The 26,975-nt window shown below is 31.4% G+C and overlaps 1 protein-coding gene and 1 long non-coding RNA gene across 6 annotated transcripts in view; one reads left to right on the forward strand and one right to left on the reverse strand.

The window, feature by feature from the left end:
- Positions 1-10,416: 10,416 nt before the first annotated feature.
- Positions 10,417-26,975, reverse strand: part of LOC111050272 (kinesin-like protein KIF12) — a 59,848-nt gene continuing 43,289 nt past the window's right edge. The window contains exons 10-17 of one of the 5 annotated variants that reach the window (XR_005572369.1): positions 26,050-26,168; positions 25,629-25,733; positions 24,848-24,962; positions 23,754-23,979; positions 19,978-20,143; positions 18,043-18,134; positions 16,764-16,930; positions 10,417-10,614 (exon numbers count right to left, since the gene is read on the reverse strand). Coding sequence is in view for 3 of the 5 variants with exons in the window: in XM_039437080.1 (XP_039293014.1) it covers positions 14,651-15,026; positions 16,829-16,930; positions 18,043-18,134; positions 19,978-20,143; positions 23,754-23,979; positions 24,848-24,962; positions 25,629-25,733; positions 26,050-26,168 (1,301 nt within the window). In the remaining 2 variants the exon portion in view is untranslated. Of the gene's footprint in view, positions 10,615-13,252; positions 15,027-16,763; positions 16,931-18,042; positions 18,135-19,977; positions 20,144-23,753; positions 23,980-24,847; positions 24,963-25,628; positions 25,734-26,049; positions 26,169-26,975 lie in introns of those variants that run through there. The other 4 variants (XM_039437082.1, XM_039437081.1, XM_039437080.1 and 1 more) reach the window with 4 other exon arrangements.
- Positions 19,950-26,975, forward strand: part of LOC120353418 — a 55,036-nt gene continuing 48,010 nt past the window's right edge. Inside the window, exons 1-2 of the long non-coding RNA XR_005572370.1 lie at positions 19,950-20,182; positions 22,029-22,090. This is a non-coding gene — a long non-coding RNA (uncharacterized LOC120353418). The remainder of the gene's footprint in view (positions 20,183-22,028; positions 22,091-26,975) is intronic.

Here is a 26,975-nt window from a genome sequence, read left to right on the forward strand (position 1 = left end):
TCAAAAAAGAATAAATAATATCTGATGCAGAAATTGTGAATGTTTCCCTACAAAGACTATCATTCATTCTATCACACATTCTATGTATGATGTAATTTATGGATATAAATTTGGTGTTAAGCATCAGCATATAATAAATAGAGTATATTTATCATAATATTTGTATATGGTGTATTATGTAGGTACAGTAGGCGTATCATACATTTTATGTATAATGTATAAAATAAATTTAGTGTAAGTAGCAGCATATAATACTAATAGAATCTGATAGTATAATACTATAATCTAATAAAATCTATGAGTACGAAAAAATAAACATTTTTTAATGAATTTTGTGTAAACACAGCTTTACAATAATGATTAATAATTCTGTGTTATCATCATGAGATGACATAATTTATTTTAGGTACCTACTTTTATTTTGAAAAATATGATATTGCTATCAGCTGAATTGTAATTAATTTTTGAAATCTTCCCATTTCAAATAAATTTAATAATTGTTCAATTTACAATTATAAAATAATTTTATGTGTATAATTATATGTGTATTATTGTTTATATAATTTATAATTATATAATAATTATTATTTAGCATATTTTACTGTTTGCTTATCATATGGTCATAATTATAATACAATTGATATAATGTTTCTTCATAGATTTCTTTGCATCATTTCTGAAACTCCCATACTGATTTGAAATGTTATCAGAATACCTAGTATATTGCTATCATTACATAATTTAATAATCCTGTGTTATTGAATCATCATAATTTATTTTATTTACCTACTTTTATTGTGAAAAATATGAGATTGGACTATGGGTCTGTTTTTTTATTCCCAATCATTTCATGACAGTTTATATTTGTCCTTGTTAAATAAATAAAAATAAATAAATAATACGCTTCTCTTAAATCTGGCCCAAAGTTATTCCCATGCTTGTGAAAAGTTTACAATACTAAAACTACTGCAGTCACAAATAAAAAAATTCTTTTCTTTATTAATATTCAACCTATTCCATTATTTTTGCTCTCAAGAAGTTAACAATGAACTGCTCAATAAAGGAAAAATAACGCTTCCGTGGTATAAGACATACAATATAGAAATAAAATAGAAATTGAGACTGTGCAATGCATTCTCCCATAAGAGCCAATGCGTAACAAAATGAACGAATCCCACAGCAATGCGGGTTGCCTATCTTTACCAGCTGCCTCACTTTTTTTGTGTTGCTAGTCCATTCCAGTTAGTTTAGAGTTCACTGGAATAACGAGGCCAGTCAACGTATGGTAGATTATGGTAATGGTGCAACAGTAATATTTGAGAGATTTCAAAAAGCAGTAGGCCTATAACTTTTTAAACATTATATTCTTTTGGAGGGTTGTACATTCTCAAATAATGCTGATCCATCCAGAAAGAGTTAATACAGAAAAGCCATTGAAATACAATAAAATTTGAATGCTAAAGAAACCAAGCTTGATAAAAAATAGTCAAGAGTGTGTTCCAATTTTAAGACAATCCTCAAAAAGTACTTGGATTGTAATAAAGTACTTGGTGAATAGTACCAAAGATTATATCCAGATATAAAAATATAAACAGACATACAAAAATTGCTCGCTTAATATAATAGGATTAACGGAAAATTCATGAGAACATTATCCAATAATGCTTCCTTAAGTCAGCAAGGCACATCTATTCGTGTAGGGCCTAATTACTTCAGCAGCTGCTGCTATTCTTCGAAAATAGACTAAACGATTGACCAATTTTGCCGACCATCTACTACGCTTCATGTGTTCCAAGATTAGCTTTCAACTTTCACTGGAACGGTTCTAATAGCGTATTTCGTCCATTCATTAAAACGATACGGATCTTGACTCTCGTTCATAATTTGTAAATAAACAGACATCAACATTGAACAAGTTTGCTTGAATGATATCCTAATTTTTGGATACTGAACAAATATTTCAAGATTTTTGTCTTGAGATTATATTAAAGGAATTTTGTTGGAGTTGATCTTTTGAACCCAGATCTGTCAAGAAGTATGTCAATGTGAGACCATCCTCTTTTTACAATATAATGTGAAGTAAAATTGCATTACAAAGAAGTCTACCAATAACCAATCTATATAATAGTTAGAATTTTCCAACTATTTGTAATTAATTTAATTAAATTTAGAAGTATTTTTTTAATTTAAAAGTGATTTTTGTTTGTTTCGAATTGTAAATTGAGTGTGTAATAATTGAGGAATTTTGAAGTGACACGTAACCCAGTCACTTTTGGACTGTTGTATAAATTAGAATTGGAACCGTTTTAGGTGTTTTAGCCTTTGGTACTTTTCTGTAGAGGTGCGTACAGATATACGCGCCGCGAACATGAGTAATTCACTTTTAATCAGCTGATTATATCTGTATTTTTACAGAAACGGTAAGATACAGATATAAAAAGTTTGGCATCAGCTGATTAAAAGTGAATTGCTCATGTTAGCGGCGAGTGAATCTGTACGCACCTTATGTTGTGTAATTCTGAATGATTGAATAAATAAATAAATAGGCTAAATAAAAATCTGAAGTTTTTAAACTAATCGTATAGCACGATTTGAATAATTGTGAAAAGAGATAATCATCAGAAAGTGATTTTTGATAGAGTATTGCACAGAGTACAAAACAAAAAAAAAAAGAAAATTTGACATGGCCTTTGATGAACGAACTGATTGTAATAAAATCCGATTGACTTTCTGAAGCAGATTTTCCATTCCATTAAAGCACAAATTACACCCTATTGTTTTTCACCACACTCAATAAAAAATCCTTATTACCTTTTGTTTGAGCTTTATAAAGCTAACTGTTCAAATACTTCGTAGAACAAATAATCAGAGTGAATAAAAAATCAAACAAATAATTAATTACATGCATCGTGGAAAGAATTAATAAAGCGTATTGCATGATAAAAAAATCGTATTGCATGATAATAAAATCAATCTGACATTACAAAGGCAATGAATGTATGGTAGTTATGACAATGAAAGCGACAGTGTTCATTATTTGAATTGTTGATGGTTCAATTTCAATTAATTATTTTGGGCTTCAATGAATGCACACATTTCAATGCTCATGATACGTTTGTACGTTTGTACGATTTGAGCTCGTGCTCTATTGTTATGTAACAATTTCAGAAGGAATGATTAATTTCTGAGAAGTTAAATTGGGTACTATAGTACCTACTTAATTTGAATAGCACGATTTCTGTGGCAAGACTTCTTGTAAATTATTGACTACTGAGAGGTTGATTTTATTAATTGAGAAACTAACTAGAAACAGAAGCAGGTGCGTTACTAACAAGGTATTGCTCCAGTACGTGAAAAAATATACTGAAGCAATATGACACTACTGGCATTCTAGAAATTACCTATTATCTAAGAGTAGAAAACAATAATCAATGCTGTAAATTTAAAAAATATATTAATTGGTAAATGACAGTCTGCAATAATATCTTGGAGTCTCCATTCCCTCATAGCACAAACAAGATTTCTTCTTCAGTTGATCATTATAAATTATAAAGATACGAAGTTCAGGGTTTGTAAGAAAGTTCAGAAATATTGGAGTAATAAGAATTGCACTATGTACTTGTACTTGGTTAGTTTAACTAGAATATACCACAGTAATTTGCGACTTTTTTCATTATATGGAATTACTATTTTTCAATTACTCTTGGTATTATTACAGTGCTGCTAGAAGAAGATTATCAGAGCAAAACTACCACAAAGGTAGAAATATATTTTCTAATAATCGTGTTTGGCTTATTACTTTCGTGGAGGAAATTCTAAAAGATTTTCAAAGATGGTCTTATATGGTCGACTAATAGATTATATGATTAGATTTCAGATTATGTTGATAGAATAGTTGATGAGCATAAAAATAGACATATCGTTTGTATTTTTAAAAGGAATAAGAACTTAATTCCCGTTTTTCAAAATAAAATATTTTGATTTACATGATTGAAAATAAATACTATGTCATTGATAAGAATATAGCGAGATAGCTTAATTAAAATTTCAGATCAGCCTACACATATGAGGCATACTCGTATATTCTGGTTGGCTACTTTAATGAATATAGGCTGAAGATTATTAAATTTGTTTGCTTGATAATACACTTGTAACAATGGAGAGCATATCAATAATTATTTATTAAATCCTGCAATTCAAGAGGCCTTCCTCCAAAAAATAAATGTGAGATTATTCAATTCTATACTATGCAACACAACAATAAAACAATTCTGGCGTGCCAATGAATTTTGGAAAGTATTATCAAATTAATGATTGATATTTGATAAATAATTTCCAAGTCTATTTTCTATTAGAATTTATTAAATGGATAAAATACAATTGTACCTGTGCAACAAAAAACGATATTACTTCAACTTATCAGTTTTTATTCCAATTTAAAACTTATTAGGCTACCCTTATCTTGCTCAATTAAGTGAAAGAAGTACACAAGCTAAGGTATACATTAATAAAAACTATGAGCAATTATTTAATAAGGGAATATAATTTCTTGTGGATGACCCAAGATTAGCCTACTAGGTCTAGAAGAATAAACCTCAGAGAATTAACCTTAAATACTCATTCAATTATTTTAGCCAATTAATCGAGTTGCAGTATTAATTAACTGATAGCGTTTAATCAAAAATATAGATGCAAGTGCCAAGTTTTTAGCTGGAAATTGCAAAGCTAATTACACAGAAAATGCAAAAACGTATTAATAAACGTCAACTACTGTTAAAACGTTATCTCTTCAGTCTTTTATATAAATTGCTGCTTGGTAGACTGCCAAATAGTAATATAGTTCTCAAACCAAACACTACATATTTTATCAGTTGAATAATATTAGTAATTGTTAAATCAGTACGGTACACTTAAAAATTCTTAGTATCGGAAAAATGAAATTGATATATTTTATACGATAGACAGTTTCTAAAGATCGTTCATAAACCAAAACTGTATTTTTTAATTTAAACATCAATAGAATGATTAGCTCCAACAAAAGATTCTTAATCTGTGATTAAAAATAACTGTTCACAGGGAAAAATCCACCTGTCAGAAACCAGTATGTAAACAAACGTCCACATGAACTCAAATACCGTTAGATTTCTCAAGTTGGCCAATCATTTTCAAAACTCCTGACCTGAACTTACCAAGAAAAATTAAATAAGTCCTTGATGATGTCATTTAATTAATAATAATTGAGTGAAAATATAAATAAATTCTCAAAAAAATAAACAGTTTTACGAATGTTGATAAGCTTATAACCTTAAAACTAGGATATCTGATGTCATAATAATCTACTTACTAGTCAATTTTTTGAAGTTTTTCCTAGATGATATCCAATGTTTGGTAACTTAAAGTTCAATACTTGACTCAGAAATCTATCTCTTCACGTTTTTTACACACAACACTGATAAAATTCGTTTTATAAATCTTCACAACCTAAACGAAGAACTAACCTCTTTCTAATATCACTGTCCGACAAGAACTGACGTGAATGCGACTGGCAACACCAAATCAGAACTTCAATCCTTATCAGCTGATTAAGTTTACATGGACAAGGTAATTTTGAAATGGAATTAAAAAAATACTGAAATTGAATTATCAGTACAGTGAATAAATTCTGTTCCTCACCTCATATTCCATGTTTTATATAAATTAATACAAGTTTTTATAATGTTTTAGTAGAAAACTAGATAAGTCGTCTGCTTGACATAGAAGACCCTAGCGTCGAAAACAGGAACTACAATGGTCCTGCCAGCTGTTTATTTATCCACCATTTTTCTAACCTGTTACTATACTATCATGTCCTAACCTGTCAGTTAGCATGCCGGATGCCGGATCATTTTATTCACAACTTTCATGATACTATAAAAAAAGGCCTTTCTCTCCTCATATTTAACAATATTGTTCAAGTTAATCAAAATAAGGACAAGTACTCTTTATCCATCAAAACGCTAATTCGAAAAGGTTCGATGTTCATCAGACACCTGCCAGTACTTCATAATAATAATATTATTATTTGGTGTGATTTGAAATGGTAAAATGACTCTTATATAGCTTATCTATCATTTTCATTTAAGATATTAATTTGCTTGATAATAATCAATCCTTTCCACTAGATTCATCCTATTCCTTTGTACAAGCTCAATTAAAAGCCCACCGTAAATTATTATTGTATTATTATCTTATTTGTATACGGTATTGAAAAACTAATTTCAATTTGTATTAAAAATAATCAGCATTCTATTTAATTTCTTCATCATTATTTATCAATTTCTCAGGCTATGTCATTTATTACATACCGTACCGGCAATTGTAACTGCAAAAGTAATTTACACAATTAAGCTGGAATTCCACAAGACAGTAAAAGTAATCTGTACAGTGGAAATATTATTTTTAAAGTTTAAAAGTGACTATCTATACTTGTTAAGCTCTGCTAAGCGGGAAAGGTCTAATAAAAGTTATGAAAATGATATTTTTACTGACAAAGTCAGTTTCACTGTTTCTAGTGTGTGGGAATCCAGCTTTGTATGTGATTACATGATATGTAGGACTACATAATGCACTCTTGGTTATTCATGAGCAAATTTGCAGATGAAAAACAAAATCTGAAAAGAGCAATAGGAACACTCACACTAATCTCATGCACTTGCTGGTTCAGTATGAGCATCTATACTGTACCTTATTATACCTTCTTCTCCATCCATTACCCACACTTGTGGGATCGATGGCGTCATTTCACAATAAAAGTCAAAAACAACAAAACTCTAATTTATCAAGATAAAGCACACTTAGTTAACATCTGAGGCCTTGCTCTTTAACTTACTGGCAAGTTAGCCAGATAATATTTGAGACAGGTCATCGTTTAAAAATACCTGTACATCATAATAAGCCCTGGCTCTCAAAAAACCGGTCACAACCCTCTCGAACTTGCTGGTATCCAACTGCTTCACTCCTGCAGGTAGCCTGTTGAAGTAGCGGAGAGCTGCACTCCTGTAGCATACCCGCGATCTCTGGAGGCGCACCCTGGGTACGTCAAACAGCACTCGATGCCTGGTGCTATGTTGATGTACATCAGACCGATTCAACAGATTTTGTCGATTGTTCTTGATATACATGAGGCAGAGAAGAAGGAAGTGGCTGACTACTGTTAGGATACCCAGCCTAACAAAAATGGGCTTGCAATGTGCATGATGTTCGCTTGCAGTTATAATCCTAGCAGCCCTTTTTTGCAGCTTAAGTATGTCCACAACCTTGGCTGAATAACCTCACATGATTAGACCATAGGAGATATGGCAGTGGAAAAGTGCATGATACACCATAACCAGATAGATATGCCTCTGTCACCTGTCATCTCAGCTTGAGCAACAGAAAACAGTTTGGGACAGTCTCCTAGGTAAATCTCTATATGTAAATCACAAACGTTTTACAATAGTTCTTTACAAATTTTGTTATTCAGTACATTATCTGACGTGCATTTGTACATTTGATCACACCCGTGAGTAATCTGATTTGATTCAGGTGTAAGGGTCGGCAGTCATTACACAAGAAATAATAAAAATTTGGTAACTTTCGAGAACAAAATGATGAAGAGAAAGTTAATGCTTTTAATAGAAACATTATCATCAGTATTCTGCCCTAGGGCAGGTCCTCACATGATCCTCCATTCCTCTCAAATAGAAACTCTAAATATGTTTTATCACGGGTTAAAGTAATAAAGCTAACTAATTTCCTCATATAATTTCTTTATTACGGTATATACACGTTATAGAAAACTTAGAAACATAATTTTCAGTAATTAATTTAACTCAATTACAAGTACGGTACATATGTATTTCACATACAGTACGTTAAACATTAATCTAGATATTTATTTTAAATAATTCAGCATAAATGTAGACCAAATATTGAAGTTCCTCTATAAGTTGTTCATCTTATAAGTTGTTCATCTCTATAAATTGAATTTTTATATAAATAGTCTTATGAATAACTTTTTACTTTTACAACTTACTTGCTATGTTCATATGTGTTTCAAAGCACTGGGCCCCATCTACAGCAAGCTGGGAGAGCTTTTTACTCCCCATAGACATTACCGTATTCTAATAGGCCTAATATCAAGAGTATTAATGTCTATTAATTTGAGTAAGGTCTTGCAAGAACGCGTCCGGACTTAACAAGTGAGTTGTAAAAGTGACTCATTAGATTACCGTATTCAAATTTTAATATTACCTTACATAAAACTACGGAAATTTGTACTTTTCCTGATAAAATAGCTAAAGCGGTAATAACTTCATTCATATCAATCAAATTTACCATTCAACTAGGCCTACTATATTAAAAACACTCGAAGAAAATAGCCACATCTATTCTATAATTTTTATGGTACAGTAATGATGAAAAACAATCAATACCCTTAATCCAAGATTTTTTATTTGAAATCTGTGCCTAGATTTTTAAGGCTGTGCAAAGGCTAAAAATAATCTTTCTACTGGTAATATTTTTCGATTTGTGTACTATCAAGCTATCAAAATGAAAAAGTTTTCTCGAGAAAACATTTTTTCCGATCATTAATTTTTGAGATATAAGCACCTAAAGTTTAAATTTTTGGGACAGAACATATCAGGTTCGGTAAGAGATAAATCCATGTGATTTGGAGGATATATTCTTCATGGTATTGTTGGTTGATCTAATAAAACGAAACTTTTCGGAAAATATCAATTTTTGAGAAAGTTACAATTGGTAACTTTACTAAAAATGGCCGAAAATAACTTTTAGTTGAGTTAATTCTGGTAAATTGAATAACTCTCTCAAAAATTGATATTTTCAGAAAAGTTTTGTTTTACTAGATCAACAATACCATGAAGAATCTATCCTCTAAATCTCATGGATTTATCTCTTACCGAACTTGAAATGTTCTGTCCCAAAATTTTAACTTTAGGTGCTCATATCTCAAAAATTAATGATCGGAAAAAATAATGTTTTCTTGAAAAAAATTTTTCAGCTTGATAGTACACAAATCGGAAAACTTTGAAAAATATCACCAGTAGAAAGTTTATTTTTAGCCTTTGCACAGCCTTAAATAATAGTACCTATTCTTATTCTCATCTTTAAAATCCAACTGAAAATCCTCTAACCAACAGAAAATTTCAAAACACAATTTTAGCAAACAAATTTGGTAAATTAACGTGCACATCGATAACAATAACGATTTTTTTAACAAAGTAAACAATTGCAAAACTTCTATTTATTTGATCCTCTTACAGGAAGACTATATCCATGCCATTTCTACCTATTGATATCAAAAATGTTTTCTCTTGAATAATTTAACACATGTATTTCTCTCTTATAAATAAATAACCACTCTCTAATAGTCCTTCTATCATCACGTTCCTGGTTAGCCTATAGTATTCATGAATTTCTGAAAGTTTGCTATTTTTTGTCTATGATGCTGGAATAAATATTCTCGTCAAGTCCACCGTAATGATTGACAAGAAAGATGAATTGGTGATATTAACACATTCAATCATTCCTGAATGAATTATTTAAAATAGCTTATCATGAATAATTGACAAGTCATTTGCATTTCAAGGGACAGCAATTATTATGCATTTATACTGTGAGCAGGATAACAATTGAATACAATATATAGGGGGCTACAAATACGATAGTTTTTTGAAGCTATTTAAATGACTCAAACGAGGTAAAGAACTTTATTATTTGAAGAAGTATGCTATACATTGTAAAGTACCCCACATCCTTTCAATTTCGTAGGCTATTGCCAGAAATGATAGTTTAGTTACGAGTTGAAAGAGAACTTCTATATCTCAAAAATATATATCCTAATATATACACTTGCTGAAAAACAGAACTTTCCACAAACAATATTTTATTCGTTGGTACCTAGTTTACAGCTTTCTCATCAAACCACTGATTAGTTGGAATAATAATTATATTTAGTATCTTGGCTGGCTCAGGTCTGGTGTCAGAGTTTCAGGTTCCAAATTATTATTAATTCTAGGGCCTTTGACTTGAAAATTGTTTTTAGGCAGTCATGACCGAGGGTTTAACTTGTCCATACTAAACACAGGAGTCGGCCGAAAAATATCTTGGCCGGGCTAGTGGTTTATTCAATTATTACCATTCTATACAACTTATAGCATTGCATAGTATTTAAAACCACTAATGTTATAATCTTTAATCTTTGGATTGTGATAAGCGATAATGTACAATCATGATCACTACACTCGAAGTCTGTTGAAATTCATAACAAGTAGCTTTTCTATTTCAATTTAAATACATCCAAATTATAATTCCTTCTGCACAGCTCAATAATAAGGTATTGATACAACGTTTTCAACATCATGTTTTTCTATATAAAAAAACCTGTTAATTTGGAAGTAATTTTTACATGAGTAAATTTTGTGTAACAATTCAGTCCAATCTCTAAATCTTCATCCCTACCACTCTCCCATCTCATTTTCAGAGAGAATTCAAAACTGAATTTTCAATTCTAAATCTTCTTCATCCTCGTGGAGTGATTAGGTGGATGGTTTCTCTTTCGCTTCAGGATTCCTGCAAAACATTATCCAATCTTAAATGGGAAATTTGTGTCAGTAAAATAATACGAGTATATGAATGATGAAAATTCATAGTCTCAGTACGATATAAGAAAAACACTAACTTATACAACGTTCAAAATTCTTGCTGTATTAGCAATTTATACAATTTTTAAATTACTTGTGATGCAACATTCAATATTTTTACAATATTACATTTCATACAATAGCCTATTTCCTTCTTCCCCCAATGTCTATGTTGATTCTCCCCTTTGAATGCAATTTATTACGTTATCTACATTATTGGCAAATTCATTTAAACTGTTCTGAATAGGATTTTAAATGTTTTAAAAACTTTGACGAAATCTTTACTCAGTGATAAACTTTGTGCTTAAGACTTGAGGTCATATTATTAAACGATTCTCAAGAACGTTCTTATCCAATTAAGGTTTGATTGCAGAATAACCCGCTTCTAGAGACGTTCTAAAGTACGTATTGGTTACTGGGCAACCAAAGCGTACTGGCTAAGAACTTCTTAAGAATCGTTCATAAAAATATTGACCACAGTGCATTGAGTTTCAGCAGCGAACAAGCTTAGCAAAGTGATCGCTAGTTTTGCAAAATAATGATTACATTTTACTATTAAATTATTGTGCATTATATCCTGATGACTTACTGGATTGTGTAATTACACTAGTTAGTTATCATGCAGTTGATTTTTTAGTAATAATTAGCCTATGCTACAAGTGAAATATTTGACGTAGACTTGTGAAATACCAATGAATGACAGAAATTGAAGTAAAGCGAATTGACATGAGCTGAATTACAATGCGTGAATGAGGATGATTGATGACAGTGGTCACATTGATAGTATTCATATTAATTTTCCTTGTGCCTCACCTTTTCAATATATAGTTGGGTGAATAATTGCAGTTCTGCTGTAGTAGCTATGCCTAATGTTCTATCAACTTCAATATTTTTTTGCTCTCTACTAAATTATAAATTCCCATATTACTAGATCTGTACTGAATTATTATCTTGTTTTAAAAATATACTTTTCTGAATAAGGTTCTCAAGTTAGCTGATAGAAATCTTGAACTTCAAAGTTATTCTGATGCTGCCTCTTCAAATTCCACTGTCATTGTGGATGAATATATTGTAATACCTATTTTCAATTTCAATGACAATATTATTTCATATATCAATCTAATACTCTCACAATTCAATTTCAACTCAAACAGTTGGAATTAAATAAAAATCTCCATGTATCCTTTTTTATAATTATGTTTTATGAAATTACTACAACATGTTCTAACTACTTTCAGGTTTTCAAGATGGATTTCCCTTGAATTATTTCATTTTTATTCAAGTTCTATATCGTATAAATTGACTGTCTATGTTGCTTATTCTAAAGTAATGATGTTTCAAAATAACTCTTTTTTTGTTGAAAATCAATCATATTCATCTTTCTGTTGAAAATGAATTATTTCTCTTTTTTCTGTCGAGATGTCTTCAATCAACTCTTTTTTAGAGGTAGCCGCTTAATGTATATTCGTCTTTTTGAAAATATTTAGTTATTTGAGTGTTTGTTATAATTTTATTTTAATTTGCCAAATTATTATTGTTTCCAGATTTTTTTCAAAAACACAATCGTTCGAACTATGATTGATTCGATATTTGGAGAAAGATTGCCTATATTCAGGGACCAAAGGAGTGACTGATAAGGTAAATTTAAATAGAAAAAATGAATTTTATAAAACATTATCACATAGATTTTATTTTAGACAGTAAATTATACACATCATCAAATACAATTACCTACTCTTGGATCTCAGTAATATAAAAATATTTAGTCTCAACAACACAGAATTTGATCTAGACTAACTTCATACTTAATTTCAACAAAGTAGGTGAGAAAAATAAGTTTTTTTTTTAAATATTTATGTTTAATAAATTAAATACTTCACAAAATTATTAATTTCTCAACTCAAATAATTGTCCTTCATTATAAAAACTCCCTGATTTAGTAGACCGTGAAGCTATTTTTGTACTAAATTACACGTTTTAATATAATACAACATACCAAACTCTTACTGATATTGTGGCAGATTTTTCTATTTTTCAATGATTTCTAATCCATCTATTATATATATCCAATTCACAATTGAAATAATTAATGGCTATATTGAAATTATAGACTACTCATTTGATTTTTTTTCAAAGAAAAACAGAACTCAGTCTAATACTTACTTGTGTTGGACAATTTCAACAAAGTACATTAGCTAGGTGAGAGAAATAATTTTTTTTAAATCTTCACGTATAATGATCAATTAAAATACAAAAAATAAATAACAGAATCATCCATCTCAACTCAAATAGGCCAAAGTGTACTTTGTTAAAAACCCCTTAAATTAGTAGTCCTTAAAACTAAATATCTCATTTTTGTACTAAATTACAAATTTAAAAATAAATGACACATTGAATGAAAAAGACTGAGAAATTGTCAAAAAACCGCAGATTTATTGATACTTAGAAAGAGCGGTTTCGGTTATTACACCATTGTCAATCTCTGATAAACTCTATCAGAGATTGACAATGGTGTAATAGCCGAAACCGGTCTAAGTATCAATAAATCTGTGGTTTTTTGACAATTTCTCAGTCTTTTTCATTCAATATGAATAATTACCACGATATCAACTTCTCAACTACACAAAAAGTAAATGACACATCAAATTCTTTCTGATATTGTGATAGAGTCGCTATTTCCAATCTCCATATTATATAGTTCTAAGTTACAAAAGAAATATGCTATATTGAAATTATACTTATTTGAAAAACATTCTTGTAAGAAAATCTGCTATTATCTAACTTCCAATCGACATAAATTTAACAAAAGTTTTAGATCAATAATTCAATAATACCTTTATGAGTTATCAATAAATCATTGATCATCATACAATAATAATTGATCTCTTGTAATAGGCTGTGATTTGTTATACTGATAATATGCTTTTTATTGAGCAAATTCAATTTGAGCATATAATTCTGTTTAAATATTAATTTTAAATACCAAAATCAGTATCCATACAAATCAACTAAGCTTATAGCTTTAAGCTTATGTTACTAGCTAACAATTCAAATTAAAGGGCTATTAAAGATTGCTGGCTTAAGTAGGTTCACCTCTACTCCTACAGTGCACTCAAAACGATTTAGTTGTTTAATGTAGTTCTAGTTTCAAAAGCATTTAATTTTTCATAATCAATGTAATGTTTATTCAGACTGTAGCCTACTTCTCAATGTGATTCAACTTCCTTATCACAGCTTCAAACTATACCTAAAATTACAGTGTATCAATTCAACTAATATACTCATAGGCTTAACAAAAACAGTTAAATAAGACATTATTAGACATGACTTCAAAAACTGAGCCCTGAAATCATGATTGGTATTTGTGATAAATTGTGCAATTATTTGAAATTGATCTATTATAGGTACCGACCTGAGATGCTTGGTTAAACTTTTTCTGTTTTCTTCAACTGTAAACCTTAATTATAGATATCATAGCTCAAAAGTATTAACATTCATTTAAAGAAAATTGAACAAATCAAACCGTTCAACAAAAGGTTTTAAATTATTTGACACCAAAGAACTGAGACAGATTTCAACCAATAAAATTCTGCTAAACAAATCAGTCTTCAATAATTTTATTCAACCTCTCTCAATAGCTAACCTTTTCAAAAATATCAACACCCATGCACTTACAATAATTATTAAACATAATTTATTTTTTCACTTTTCCACAATTCTATAAATAAATAAATAATATTTTACATAGAAGTAAAACAAGATAGGTGATTGATTAACTGATTGCTAAACAAATCAGTCTTTTTTACAATTTGGTCGTCTAATTCATTGAATAGGTGAACTGTCACAAATTAAAATGTTTTGAAAAGTATATACAAATTTAGGTAGATACGGTGGCTCAGAACTGATAACAGAAAGATCTTAACAACAAACTATCAAACTTCCAAACAAATCAGTCTTTGTTATCGCTATCTATCATCCTCTTCACTGAGCGAAATCAAACTACCGAAAGGATCCCTCGAAAGTTTTTTAGGGGCGTCGTAGTTGTACTCGATATTGTTCAAACTATTGTAAGAGCGATGCCTCAAAGGCGCAGACCCGATAGCAAACCCACCGCCACTCCCCTCCAGTCTATCAACACTATTACTGAGCAGACTCCTGTCAGTTTTCGGATAATGGTTGCTGGTGAAAATGCGGTTATGGCTCGAGTTGTTCTTGTCCAGAACGTAAATATTGTCGACGGAAGGTATCCTACGTATGCCGTTCTTGGTGCCTGCGTTGAAACCCGGCAGGTAGGGAAGTCGTGTGTGTCTGTGGTCTTGGTCGTGGTGAACGCCGTCCTTCCTACAAGACAAGGAAGAGTTCCAAATCGGACAAAATAAAACCTATACAACTATCATCTTTTGATGTTGTTTTTCATGAAACACTCAATTTTATAATTTTATCACTCAGAGTCGAAATATACTGGAGCGACGAAGGTAGAGTGTATCGAAGAAGATAACTAAGAGTTTTGAAAAGTATTGCATGTATTCAATTGTTTCATAACACATAGTGGAGCGGAGAAGGTAGATGTGAGTATTCAAAATAACGCATGTATTCAAATGTGACAGAACTTATTAGAGCTGCAAAGGTAGTGTGGAACTTAAGAAAATAGATAAATAGAAACTGATACATTTAGATACTTGCATCATTTAACCACTTTCAGCTACCTACTCTGATGCACTCCACTTTCGCCGCTCCACTATGTCCTGATACATTTGAATACATTCATTATTTTCAACTCTTCCACCTTATTATCTGATACACTCTACCTTCGCCGCTCCACAATGTTCCAACTCCAATACGACTTGTGTTTCACAGTAAATATTGAAATTTGATAATGCTTTATGCAATTATTAATGACCCATTTTAAGATTTCGAAAGTAAGTAATTTAATTTTCTCTATGAAACACAAATTGTATTTGTAATAGAATCATTATTATTTTCTCCTTAAATTTAATTTATCCAAAGAATGATTAACTTCGATATAAATCAGACATTAAATATTCGCTAGCATCTTTCAGGCAAAGATGGAAACGTTGGTTGTCTTCCTTAAGGTTTTCATTGTCCTACATTGTATTCTATAAGCTTCTGATCCATTCTTCGCGATACAATGCTATGCAATAACATACTTTACAATTCGAATCTGATCTTTTTAGTTTATAATCCTCAAGTTTCTATCTTAGAGAGGCCTGTTACAGACAAATTTCAAAGGCTCTTGACAAATTGATTCGCTTCACAATATGTGATTATTCTTAGTAATTAATTTTTATTCCAATTCACTGATAATCTTGGTATTTTTACATATTTCCAAGTATTTTAGTGTCGTTAAATAGCCTACCCTATTTTGTATCATGTTATTGTACTAAAGTTTTACGTTCAATATTAGAGGATGTTGTCACCTATTTTTGAAGCATACCTAAGTACTCAGATGTATCTGCAAAACCCTTGATTGCATTGCTGGGTTTCAATTCAAAAAATGAATTTTCTGCGTTGTCAATAACTACCCCATGGATCAGCGACTGTATTCTTGAATTAAATATTTCCGAATTACCTAATAAAGTTTCATTATTTTTTTATGTTTCAGGAAACACGGTATTTTGATGAATTATGGGTACACTAACAGTCTATTTAAAGGCAAGTATGATTGAATATAGTTATTCATTTTGGATTTAGTTGATAGTTGAGTTCAGAATAATGAGATGAGGTGAGCATTGATAGAAGCTGATGTGAAAAAGCGGAAATAATTTTTGAGCATAGCTAGTGGTTCAGTTTTGAAGCAAGTCATGCGAAATGCATTGAATTATGTGCTCATCTAAGATGGTGAACTTTTGTATTGAGTTGCATTTTTAAGCATCTTACTTCTAATATAAGTTGTAATTCTATAATCCTTCTATTTTCACGTTACTAATGAGTCTTGCAATTATTTGCATAGCTTCTCAGTTTTTTCAAATTTGAGCATCCAAAAATGTACAAACAATTTACATGACGAATTAACTAAAACTTATTGTTCTAGCATTTTCCATTGCTAAATTCAAATACCTGTAACTCATGAATTCATTATTCCTGTCATGGGGAAAATAACAGCGAATAATTATTTTTCTCACCCATTTACTCCATTCACTCCAGTAGCTTTCACAGCTTTTCCATTTTCCCAAGTGCTTTTCCTACTCGCTCTTTTCTTTATCGATTCATTGATTCCATCCAAACTGAAATGAATTACAATGAATTAAAATAATGAGGATCAGCAATATCTTACAAACTCGTTTATCTCGTTTAACTCAGTTTCACTGCTCTCTTAAACCATGCACAAAACTGGGGCTTATGCAGTCATCTCAAGTAAAAGATATTGACAGAATCCGAGAACCTTCATATTACAGATACAAGTTTCGGTGTCTACATAGTTTCGGTGCCGGTGCCGGTAACCACTTATATTCATTTCACTGCTTCAGTATATTTATAATTTTTATATAATCTTTATTACGATTAATTGTAATAATTTTTTTGCTGGATCAATTAACTATTCTATCATTCTTCAGTTATAACTATTTATTGTTGGATATCAACATGAACCACTTATAGGTACCACCATGAACAAGAAGTAAGAAATGAGACTCATGGCTGTGGTACTAGATTTGGGAGGATTACTGAGAGACACAGGTTGGAGTTTTATGAGAATAAACACATTACATGGGAAGAAAATCCTTTGCAATGCTACCCATAGAACTTAAATCAATAGAAAATGTTGAAACAATGAGGTTAAAGCTCAAGGAATACTTAGTTTCATTATCCCTGTACTTCATTCAATAATTTACAGATCTGACTGTCTGAAGTTTTTATGACTGTTCTCAATTATTGCTTTTTCTATGTTCTGTTCTTTTCTATGTTTTGTTTGTCTTAATGAATATTGACACTGTTCCTATGTATCTGTACATTATTGTGAATGTTTTCAACTAAATTCAATACTAAGCTTACACGCTCAAAAAATGCACTGCAATCAGCGATTCATCTTCAATATGTAGCTGAAATTTATGGATCATACTCTTGAAATTATAGCAGAAAAACTCTTTTAATCTGAAATCCTTCGTGATCACGGACTCAGGCAACAGCATTAATTAGTAGTAAAGATCCATCTAACGTTGTAGATTCATTATTATGTTGTACAGTACTGGTAATAACTTTAAGCTACAGTTGGAATCAATTAATACCTGTCTTCAAAAACTATGATTAGTTGAGGATTTGTAAAATTTATTAGAAAATCATTTTTATTTTTTTACTCTTCAAGTAAATAACCAACTAATACTTATCAACTAATGCTCACGTTTTGCCTATCTGCAATTTGTCCAGCTCTTTTTGTATTGAGTCGGGAAGCCTGTGAGGAGGTTTAGGAGACATCCTTCCGTCCACCTTATCCTTGAAGAAAACAAATATTATTAGAACACATGTTTCCAAAGAACGATATTTTTCAATACTTGTATATATTATCAATACAATATTTATGAGCATTTTAATAAACTGTATTCATTCTCTCAGTCTTTTTTAGAATTCTTTATACATTTGTATGATAATTATAGTACATGGTGCGCCAGAGAAACTTACTTATTTGAAAAAAATCCCGCGCGGTAAATTGATCGTGTAGAGTGGCAGGAGGGGTCGCATCTGGAGGGGGGGGAAGTTCCCAAATTTATCCTTCCTCAAGTAAGTAGCCATCATGCTCTGGTCTAGAGAGCAGCGGGCCTTCGCAGTTGAGAGCATCTTTTCTAATGGTCGATCACTTGTTGTTGCTATGCAACGTGCCTTCCGCGCTCGATTTGAAATTCCTCCTCACAGACTCGTTCCTGGCCGTAATTCGATTCTGACGTGGGTTAACTGATTTCAGGAGGGTGGAAGTGTCGCTAAACCCAGAAATAGACTTCAACGAACTATCAGAACTCCAGAAAATATCGAGAGTGAGGCAGTCAGTTGTGCATTGCCCCGGCGTTCGGCTCGCAAACACGCGGTCGATCGACCACGGATCACAGCACACCTCAAGAACAACATTAGAGAAGCCATTGCCAACATACCGATTGATATACCGCAACGAGTGTATACAAATTTCAAAAATATGTACAATGGGGGTCGCCATTGATCTGATGTCATTCATTTTCAAGACTGCATAAAATAAAAATTGGGGAATTGTATTCTCATATAAAAAAAAGATTAAAACAATAATTAAAGTACTTTTGTTTTCATTGACCTTTCACATAAGTAAGTTTCTCTGGCGTACCTTGTACCTATAATTTGTTACTGAATTTTTATCTATGTGTTCACATGACATGTGTAAATAAACGATTATATTTAATTTTGCAGGACTCAAGAAGAAGGTTCGATTGTCAATAGATCAATGTGAAAGAATAGAAGAAAATAGACTAGAAAATTTCAATCAGGTGATGGTAAAGTCCACGATTCGCTTGATACATGTGAAATGTGAGTATGATGGATGAATTTCTTACAATTTATTGATCCTTATATTGAGGTATCCAATTATTCAAAAGTATTAAGTATATCATTAGCTGGAAAAGTTAATTAGCTCAATCAAATCAAATGAGATCATTGCTTCAAAGAGTAGCCTATACTGAGTTATGGTTCGGTCTCTAAAGAAGCGACACAAGACCCAATAATTACAATCATCACAAGACCCAAGAAAAATATGAAGACATTTCCAAAAGATTCATATAATTTTTCCTTTGTTTGACGTTTTTGTACTTTTTATGAGCGTTCAAACTGTTTGAAATTTGGCATTCAATACGACGAATTTACTTTTTTCAACTTTGAGCGCTCTTAAAAACTTCAAAGACGTAAAACAACGGACAAATTATATGAATCTTATCGGAAATTTCTTCATTTTCCCAGCCATATCCTTAGAATTTGATTTTGACCGTCTAGTTATTGACGTTTTTCAAAAATATCATGGGAAAATCGATAGATTATGAAAACTAAGGTCGATATAAGACAATTTTGCTGGTCATTTTTTTGTTGCAAATTTCATGTAGAATCTTTGGTTTTCGGCTGTCACACATTATTTGTTGGACACTATGTATTCTGGTATTATTATTTTTTTAATATTCGGTCAAGATTTTTTTATGACTTGTTAGTGATTATATTGTAATTTGAGTCCACATTCAAGTTAGGATCCTCGTTTATCACAACAAATTTTTAATCCTTTATACCATAATCAATTCAAGTAATTATATAGTTGTTGTTTCACTCCACATACCTTAGTTTTGTGCATCCCGTTGACATGTCCGTTGATATTGTTGAGTGACCCGCTGCTGCTTCCGTTGATGGGGTTGGTCCACACCTCGGAGGAGGAGCTGGTGAGTGTGACGTCATCAGACGAGTAGTTAGGGCGCGAGGGGATGATCGGAGACCGGCAACAGACCCTGGCATTGCAATCACCACTACACCACTACTCCACTACTGTGCGTGCTTACCAACTACTATGATCACAATACTAGCAAACTGATCGACTAAATTACTATTGTGAGATCCATGTTACAATGTCTATATGTCTATTGAATGAAAAAGACTAAGAAATTGTCAAAAACCACAGATTTATACTTAGAAAGACCGGTTTCGGTTATTACACCATTGTCAATCTGTCTATGTTATAATGATTAACATTGTGGGATGCTATGCTATACTTGTCTATCATTGGACAAAGCAGATGGCTTTATCTTTTTCCAACTCCGCACCGGTACCAAAACGTTTGAAAGCCATGAAGAAATATAATAAACTACAAGAATATCCAATCTCAATTGAGAAATTCATTATTAAATCATGAAAGATCTTTTTTTCTTGGTGATTATAATATATTCCAGATTATTCAATCTCAATTACAAAAATCTATTACTGTATTAAATTAAGAAAGTATACTTTTTTTGATGAATCAGGTGAATATAATTTATCTGGGATATAATTGATAGTTATTGAAAATAATGAATGGGTAATATTTTATCAGATACACCGGAATGACTTGAAACACAGCTATCTACTATAGAAGGTAGTAAAAAATAAACTTGGCAACTACACCGTTCCATCATTTCTACCGACTTTATAACGTGTATCTCAAATATAATTATATAACACAAATGATATTTTCTGTGTATTATTCACCTGTTACTGGCCTGTACTGTCTATCCCTGAAAAAATCGTGATGGGATCTCTTGGATATTGGATTCTTTTTGAATGGACTTCTCCAATAAAATAACATTTTTTTAAAATGTTTTTGACAAATCGGAGGAACCAATATATGTATTTTTGAGTTTTCATTGTTCGACAACTGATCTTGTTCCATTCAGGGGTTGCAAAGTTATTGAAAGCAATTTTCACTCATTATAGATCTTCAAATGTCTGATTTTATATTTTCAGCTTGATAGAGCCGTATGCACAGTCTGAGTTTATCTATTTATTCGTCAATGACATATTATCACATTATCATATTATCACGAGCATAATCATTAATGCAATAATCCTTACAGAATTGGATCATCTTTGGTTTAAACTCCAAATTTAGCACTTTAGTATGAATAAAGACCATGGCTTGATTCGTTCCACTATAGATATTAGAATTAGCATTGAATATTCATAGTTAATATGTTCATTAGGGCTGTATGCATCAAATCTGTTCAAAACAAGATGAATTAGTAGTTGATTTAAACCTGGAAAATGATACATTATAATAAATGCGACAAAATCTTATGTAATCATAAAGTAAATTCAAACTTAGATGGTACATATGGCCGCCTTATCTTTGTTTAAACTGAGATGGTTTTTTGAAACTGACAATCTTGATTAAAAAATTTATTTTTGGAATACGATCAGTTTGCTACTATTCAAGACACAGAAAGCTTATTTACATTGATCATTCTACCATAATCCTTGTTCATTCACAATATTATTAATTTGTAAATATATATTGAATATATTTGAATGAATTTGTAATACATACAGTATTTACAATATAAACACTCTGTACAAATGAACCTTCATGTGCTGATTAATAAGTCATTATTCTGTTCAAATCCTTTTTAATAGAAATATAAGTTTTATTCATTAATCAAGCTCTAATAGTTTACATGAATTTTGTGGATCAAAACTGTAGAATAAAAATATCAATAGATCATTATATAATCTCTATTATCGTGGTCCATTTCAAATTTTACAATAATGTAGATAAATTATTTAGGGCCTCTCACACAGTTTCTGCTCAGTATTCATTTTTTGAAGAATGGAATGCAATTAATATTGTTTTTACGGTTTTTACAGAATTGAAATTCAATTATCCAATTGAGAAGATCTGAGAGACTGAGTAATACAGCGATAAAGAAGTGAGTAAAAATGGGCAATATCGCAAGTATTAGTACCATAGACTTAATAACTAGACTTTTCTATTCATCTGCTGTTATGTTGTCTTGAGAATAAGTAACTGTGAAATATACAGATGATATTTTATTAAGGAGATAAGTTAGATGAAGGAGTTGTTACTTGATCAGATGTACTTAATACATTCTGGTTTTAAGAAGTTTCTTTTGGGTATCTGACTTTATGGAGATAATAATATGAGCCTTCAAATTATCGGATATTATTTTTCTTTTACTCGAAAATGTAAGAGAATTCAACTATATGTAGGCCTACTCATGCACTTTACATTATACATAAAATATTCTCTTGAATTCATATCAAGATGTAAACTTGCATAATAATATACACAAATATTATTATTCTTTCCCATTTTTGTAGACTACATTAAAATTAACTAGCTTGCCCATGCTTGCTTATGGTAAAAATATGCATGCATTGAATAATGTATTTTTACAGTAGGTTTATGAATGATTTATTTTAATTGTATCTTGTATTTTATGTAATGATATATTTGCTATCCACCATCCTGTTCTCTATGGCTAATTCCCAGAGACTAGTAGAATCTAGAAATTTTTTTCATCTATTGAAATTGACATCACAGGCTTCAGGGAATCACCCATGGTGTCTTTCTTGTGTTCCCTACGACAAGGACTGAATAATATTCTAAAAAAATATTCTCTATCACAAGGACTGGACTGGTCTCTGGCCATTTTCACTGCAAAATCTAATCACCAGTTTTTTTGCTTTTTCGACCGTAAAAACAAAGCTCCAAATAATCTCTTGTATTCCCCATCTCAAATCAAAATAATTGTTAAGGGCCGGTTTCCGAGCTCGGGATTTAGCTAAGTTCTAGACTTTAAACATCTGGCATAAGAAAATTGGCTTTCCAAAATTGTGCGTAGTCGAAGTTCACGTTGCAATTAAATTTCGAAAAACTAGAAAATTCAACACAAAATAGAATAAAGTGAAATAGTATAGTTTCAGCTATTTTGAATTATTCAGGAATATTTTATTTCGTTAAGGAAAAACGTTTCCAATTATAGAAATGAGAAAATAAAGATTGACATAAAAACTACCAATACGCCCCTTTTCGATAAGCTAATTTTCTGATGCCAGCTGTTTGAAGTCTAGAACTTAGCTAAGTCCCGAGCTCGGAAACCGGCCCTAAGCTTATCATATTAATATCCACCACCGCAAGGAATAAACTAAAATGTCTTATGCGTTCCTATCTCATGAACTTAACCCTGGCATTTTATGTGTTTTATATCTCAAGGACCAAACTCAAAGTTTCTATTGTATTCCCCAATTGATATTGAATTCTTAAATGGCTTCTGTATCGTATATTTCAAGATCTCAAGGACTAAAATCCATGTTTTTTATTGTAGTCTACCACCCAAAGGATTGGATTTTCAAGTTTCTATCATACCTCTCAGCCCAAAGTTCAAACTCTCAAAGTGCACTCACAAGTTGACACACCTCAAGTAACCTACTCAATTCCGATCTTATCCTCCATCCAAAGAACTAGTTCTTGAAACTTTTCTCACGAGTTGACACACCTCAAGTAACCCACTCAATTCCGAACCTATCCTGCACCCATAGAACTAACTGAGTTGTTGAACTTGTACTCACGAGTTGACATCCTCGAGCTTCTTGAGCAGGCGCTCGTTCTCGCGACAGACGAGCTCCTGATCGCGGAAGAGCAGTTCGCGCGTGGAGAACAGTTCGGCGTTTTCGTGGCGGAGCGCCTCGTTCTCGGTGGCGTAGTGGCGAACCAACTCGGCCAACTCGGCTCCGTCCATCTCCGCCACTCGCTCCAGGTCGATGTTAGGCGGAGTGCGCAGCTCCACTTTGCTTCCTGCCAAACAACATTTGCAACATGTTCACATAACATCTTAATTGAATCATCTAGAACAATTATCATAGCATAGATTCAGTTATTACATAATAATCAGTTATTTATTTCTCTGATAGGCCTGGTTAAATTTTGAAATTACCATAGACTTTACAGAATTACCATCGACTTTTGGAACTCTACTGACGTTCAGTGTATAAACCACTAGCAGGTAACCCGTGATCCGAAAGGGTCTAGTTGAAAACTTGACAAACTGGACCTACTGAAATCGTGAATGATATAAAATAGGCCTATAACCATCCTCGGTAAATTAAGAACCTATATACAAAATTTCAAGTTAATCAGTTCAGTAGTTCAGACGTGATAAATTCGTGAGTTTCCTATCCCCTACATGTATAAGCCTATTTTCCTTTATTATATTATAGATTTCAATTTTTCACTAGACTATCCATTCATCTTTGGAAACTTTAGTAGGCTATGCTTAAATAATATGTTATACATTAACCTTATTCATGAATCTTCATCAAATTCCATAATGATATCATACTCATAAGTGTGGAAAAGCAAAATGAATTTTATTCTCGAATTTTTGTGAGTTCAACAAGTCAATCTCAATTATTTCTAATCATATAAATCTCTCAAGTATTTGCTACTCTCGCTATCAATATTTCTAAATAGTCATTACTTCAAGTTTCCTGTTTAACCCGGTGTTCATCAGTCTGTGATAGCTTTCCTTGTAGTTGCATCCATGCTACTATCTGATGTAATTATCTGTGTAACGTACAGTGTACTCACAGTAGTTGCAGTGAGTCAGTCTGGTCGGCAGGATCACTTAAGTGCTACTTTGGTGACAGAAGTGCAATAATGTTACCTAGCAACCTGTTGGGATCGGCAGCCAAGTGCAGTGCGTGTCTTAAGTGCTCGTTCTCGTTTTGAAGCGCCGACACTTCTCGCTTTAAACTCAGGATGAGCGCTTCCCGAGGGTCCTGTAAATTTTTATACATTTTCATTCAATTGTCAAAAATTCATTCACAATAAAACAAAATTATCCATAAAGATTTATTAGAAACACAATAATTAAAACTAGGTGCTTCAAAAAATAGAGCAGTCATCATTTAATTCTAGCACTGCTAACAAAAGTAAAACTTGTGTGTTGGCAGAATACTGCAAAGGTCACTAATTCTTTATGAAAGTAGAATGAAAATCCAGATTTGTCAGATATTTGAATTTTTCATGACTCAATCTGCAATATCTTTAAATAATATGTCTCAAGTGATTTATTTCGTCGAATTAATTTTAATTTATAAGTCTTTTAGAATGGAAAAACTTGACTGCAGGATATGCAAATACTAGACAAGATTATAATTCTTTGCATACACGCCTCTATGCTTGTTCAGTGTGCGCATATTTTCAGTTGTATCCATTTTTAAATTCATCTACATTTTGTATTCAACCCTAGATTGAGTTGGAAAATGTTTTAAATCCTCTTTAGTTTATTTGATTTTCAAAAAATGGCCTTGATTTGAAGGAGTCCATCTTTGGATGATCTGTCGTTCCTCTCATTTGTCTTATTAGAATTGATATTTTTTTTATTCGTTTATAACAAGACTAACATTATTTTTAAAGATAGTATGTTCTCTAATAGAACTTACCATCACTATAATCGGTTTCGTTCGTATTTTCTTCGCCCTTGCTGCATATCGTAATGTGTTTAGAGTCTCTGTAAGATTGGATTTTGCTGGTGATATGCATGCAATCTGAAAACAATAAACAATAACATCAGTACTATTGATACTAATATCTAAGTTTCACCATAAAATGAGATTCATCAAGTTCAAGCTTTAGTGATCCCATTGACTAGAATTTTACATTCATATTTTTAAATATTCCAATGCAGAAAATTCTCTCTGTGATTATTTTTTATACAGAAGTGGGTTGAGATGGTTGAAGTTATTTTCAATGTTCTTACACCAACAAGCTTAAGCTAAGTATCATAATATGATATTCACATGAATCTTGAAACTAATTCTTGTAAACTTTTAATTCGATTCAAGAATTTTCGTGATCACTTACCATCAATGTGACACCACTGCCTGCTAAGCTATCAGCCAGTAGCTTTGTCAGTTTGCTGTCTCTGTAGGGTATGTGGCCACCTTTCTTTTTACTATCACTGAGTGATGCAATGCAATATCCTGAAATCGCAGAATATTAAAGTAAAAAATGAATGAATCAAACATTCAGAGCAAATCAGCACATCACTTCAATATTAGTAGATAATCAATTTCAAATAAATCATAAACAACCTTATTCGCCGAGTGGTTCAAAACTATTTGATCTTTGCTGTGATCTGGTTGGGATTTTCTAAAACATTATCAAATCTAATTTCATTATTCACCATGCATTAACTATTAATTATTTAACTATTTCATTATTCTGATGCATTTAAAGTATGACGGAAAAAAACTAATATTATAATACCTCAAAAACAAAATCATTTGTACAGTAGATTTAATATAATATGGTATCATCGATAGAAATGAGTGGGCTAATATTTTTATAGGAATATATAGGATGGTTGCTTCAAAGAATTTAAAGTTTCAATTTTTGATCATGATATTCTCCAATAAAAATAAATTATGTATACCCTCACATTGTTGACTGAATTTTCATTTAAACTAATAAAATTATAAAACTTTTTAAATATTCGAATAAAATGTTCCAAACCCCACTCTAGAGCTTTTCAGTGAAGCTTATTGATCAAGTTTTCAATCAAAATAAACTATTAATACCATCACCTTGGTATATTTTTGGTTAGATTTCCATTTCAACTATCAATATTATAATACTTTTTAAATATTCTAATTCTAATTGACCACCCCACTTGTTTCAAGTTTTCACTAAGGTTGACGTATAAGCAGGAAGGACACATGTTGTATGCTAATACTAAACAACTGAACTGATCCTGGTCTTACCGTCAAGTAGAGGGGGAACTCATCTAC

Source organism: Nilaparvata lugens, chromosome 10 (assembly GCF_014356525.2).
Source record: "Nilaparvata lugens isolate BPH chromosome 10, ASM1435652v1, whole genome shotgun sequence".
NCBI classification, from domain to species: domain Eukaryota; kingdom Metazoa; phylum Arthropoda; class Insecta; order Hemiptera; family Delphacidae; genus Nilaparvata; species Nilaparvata lugens.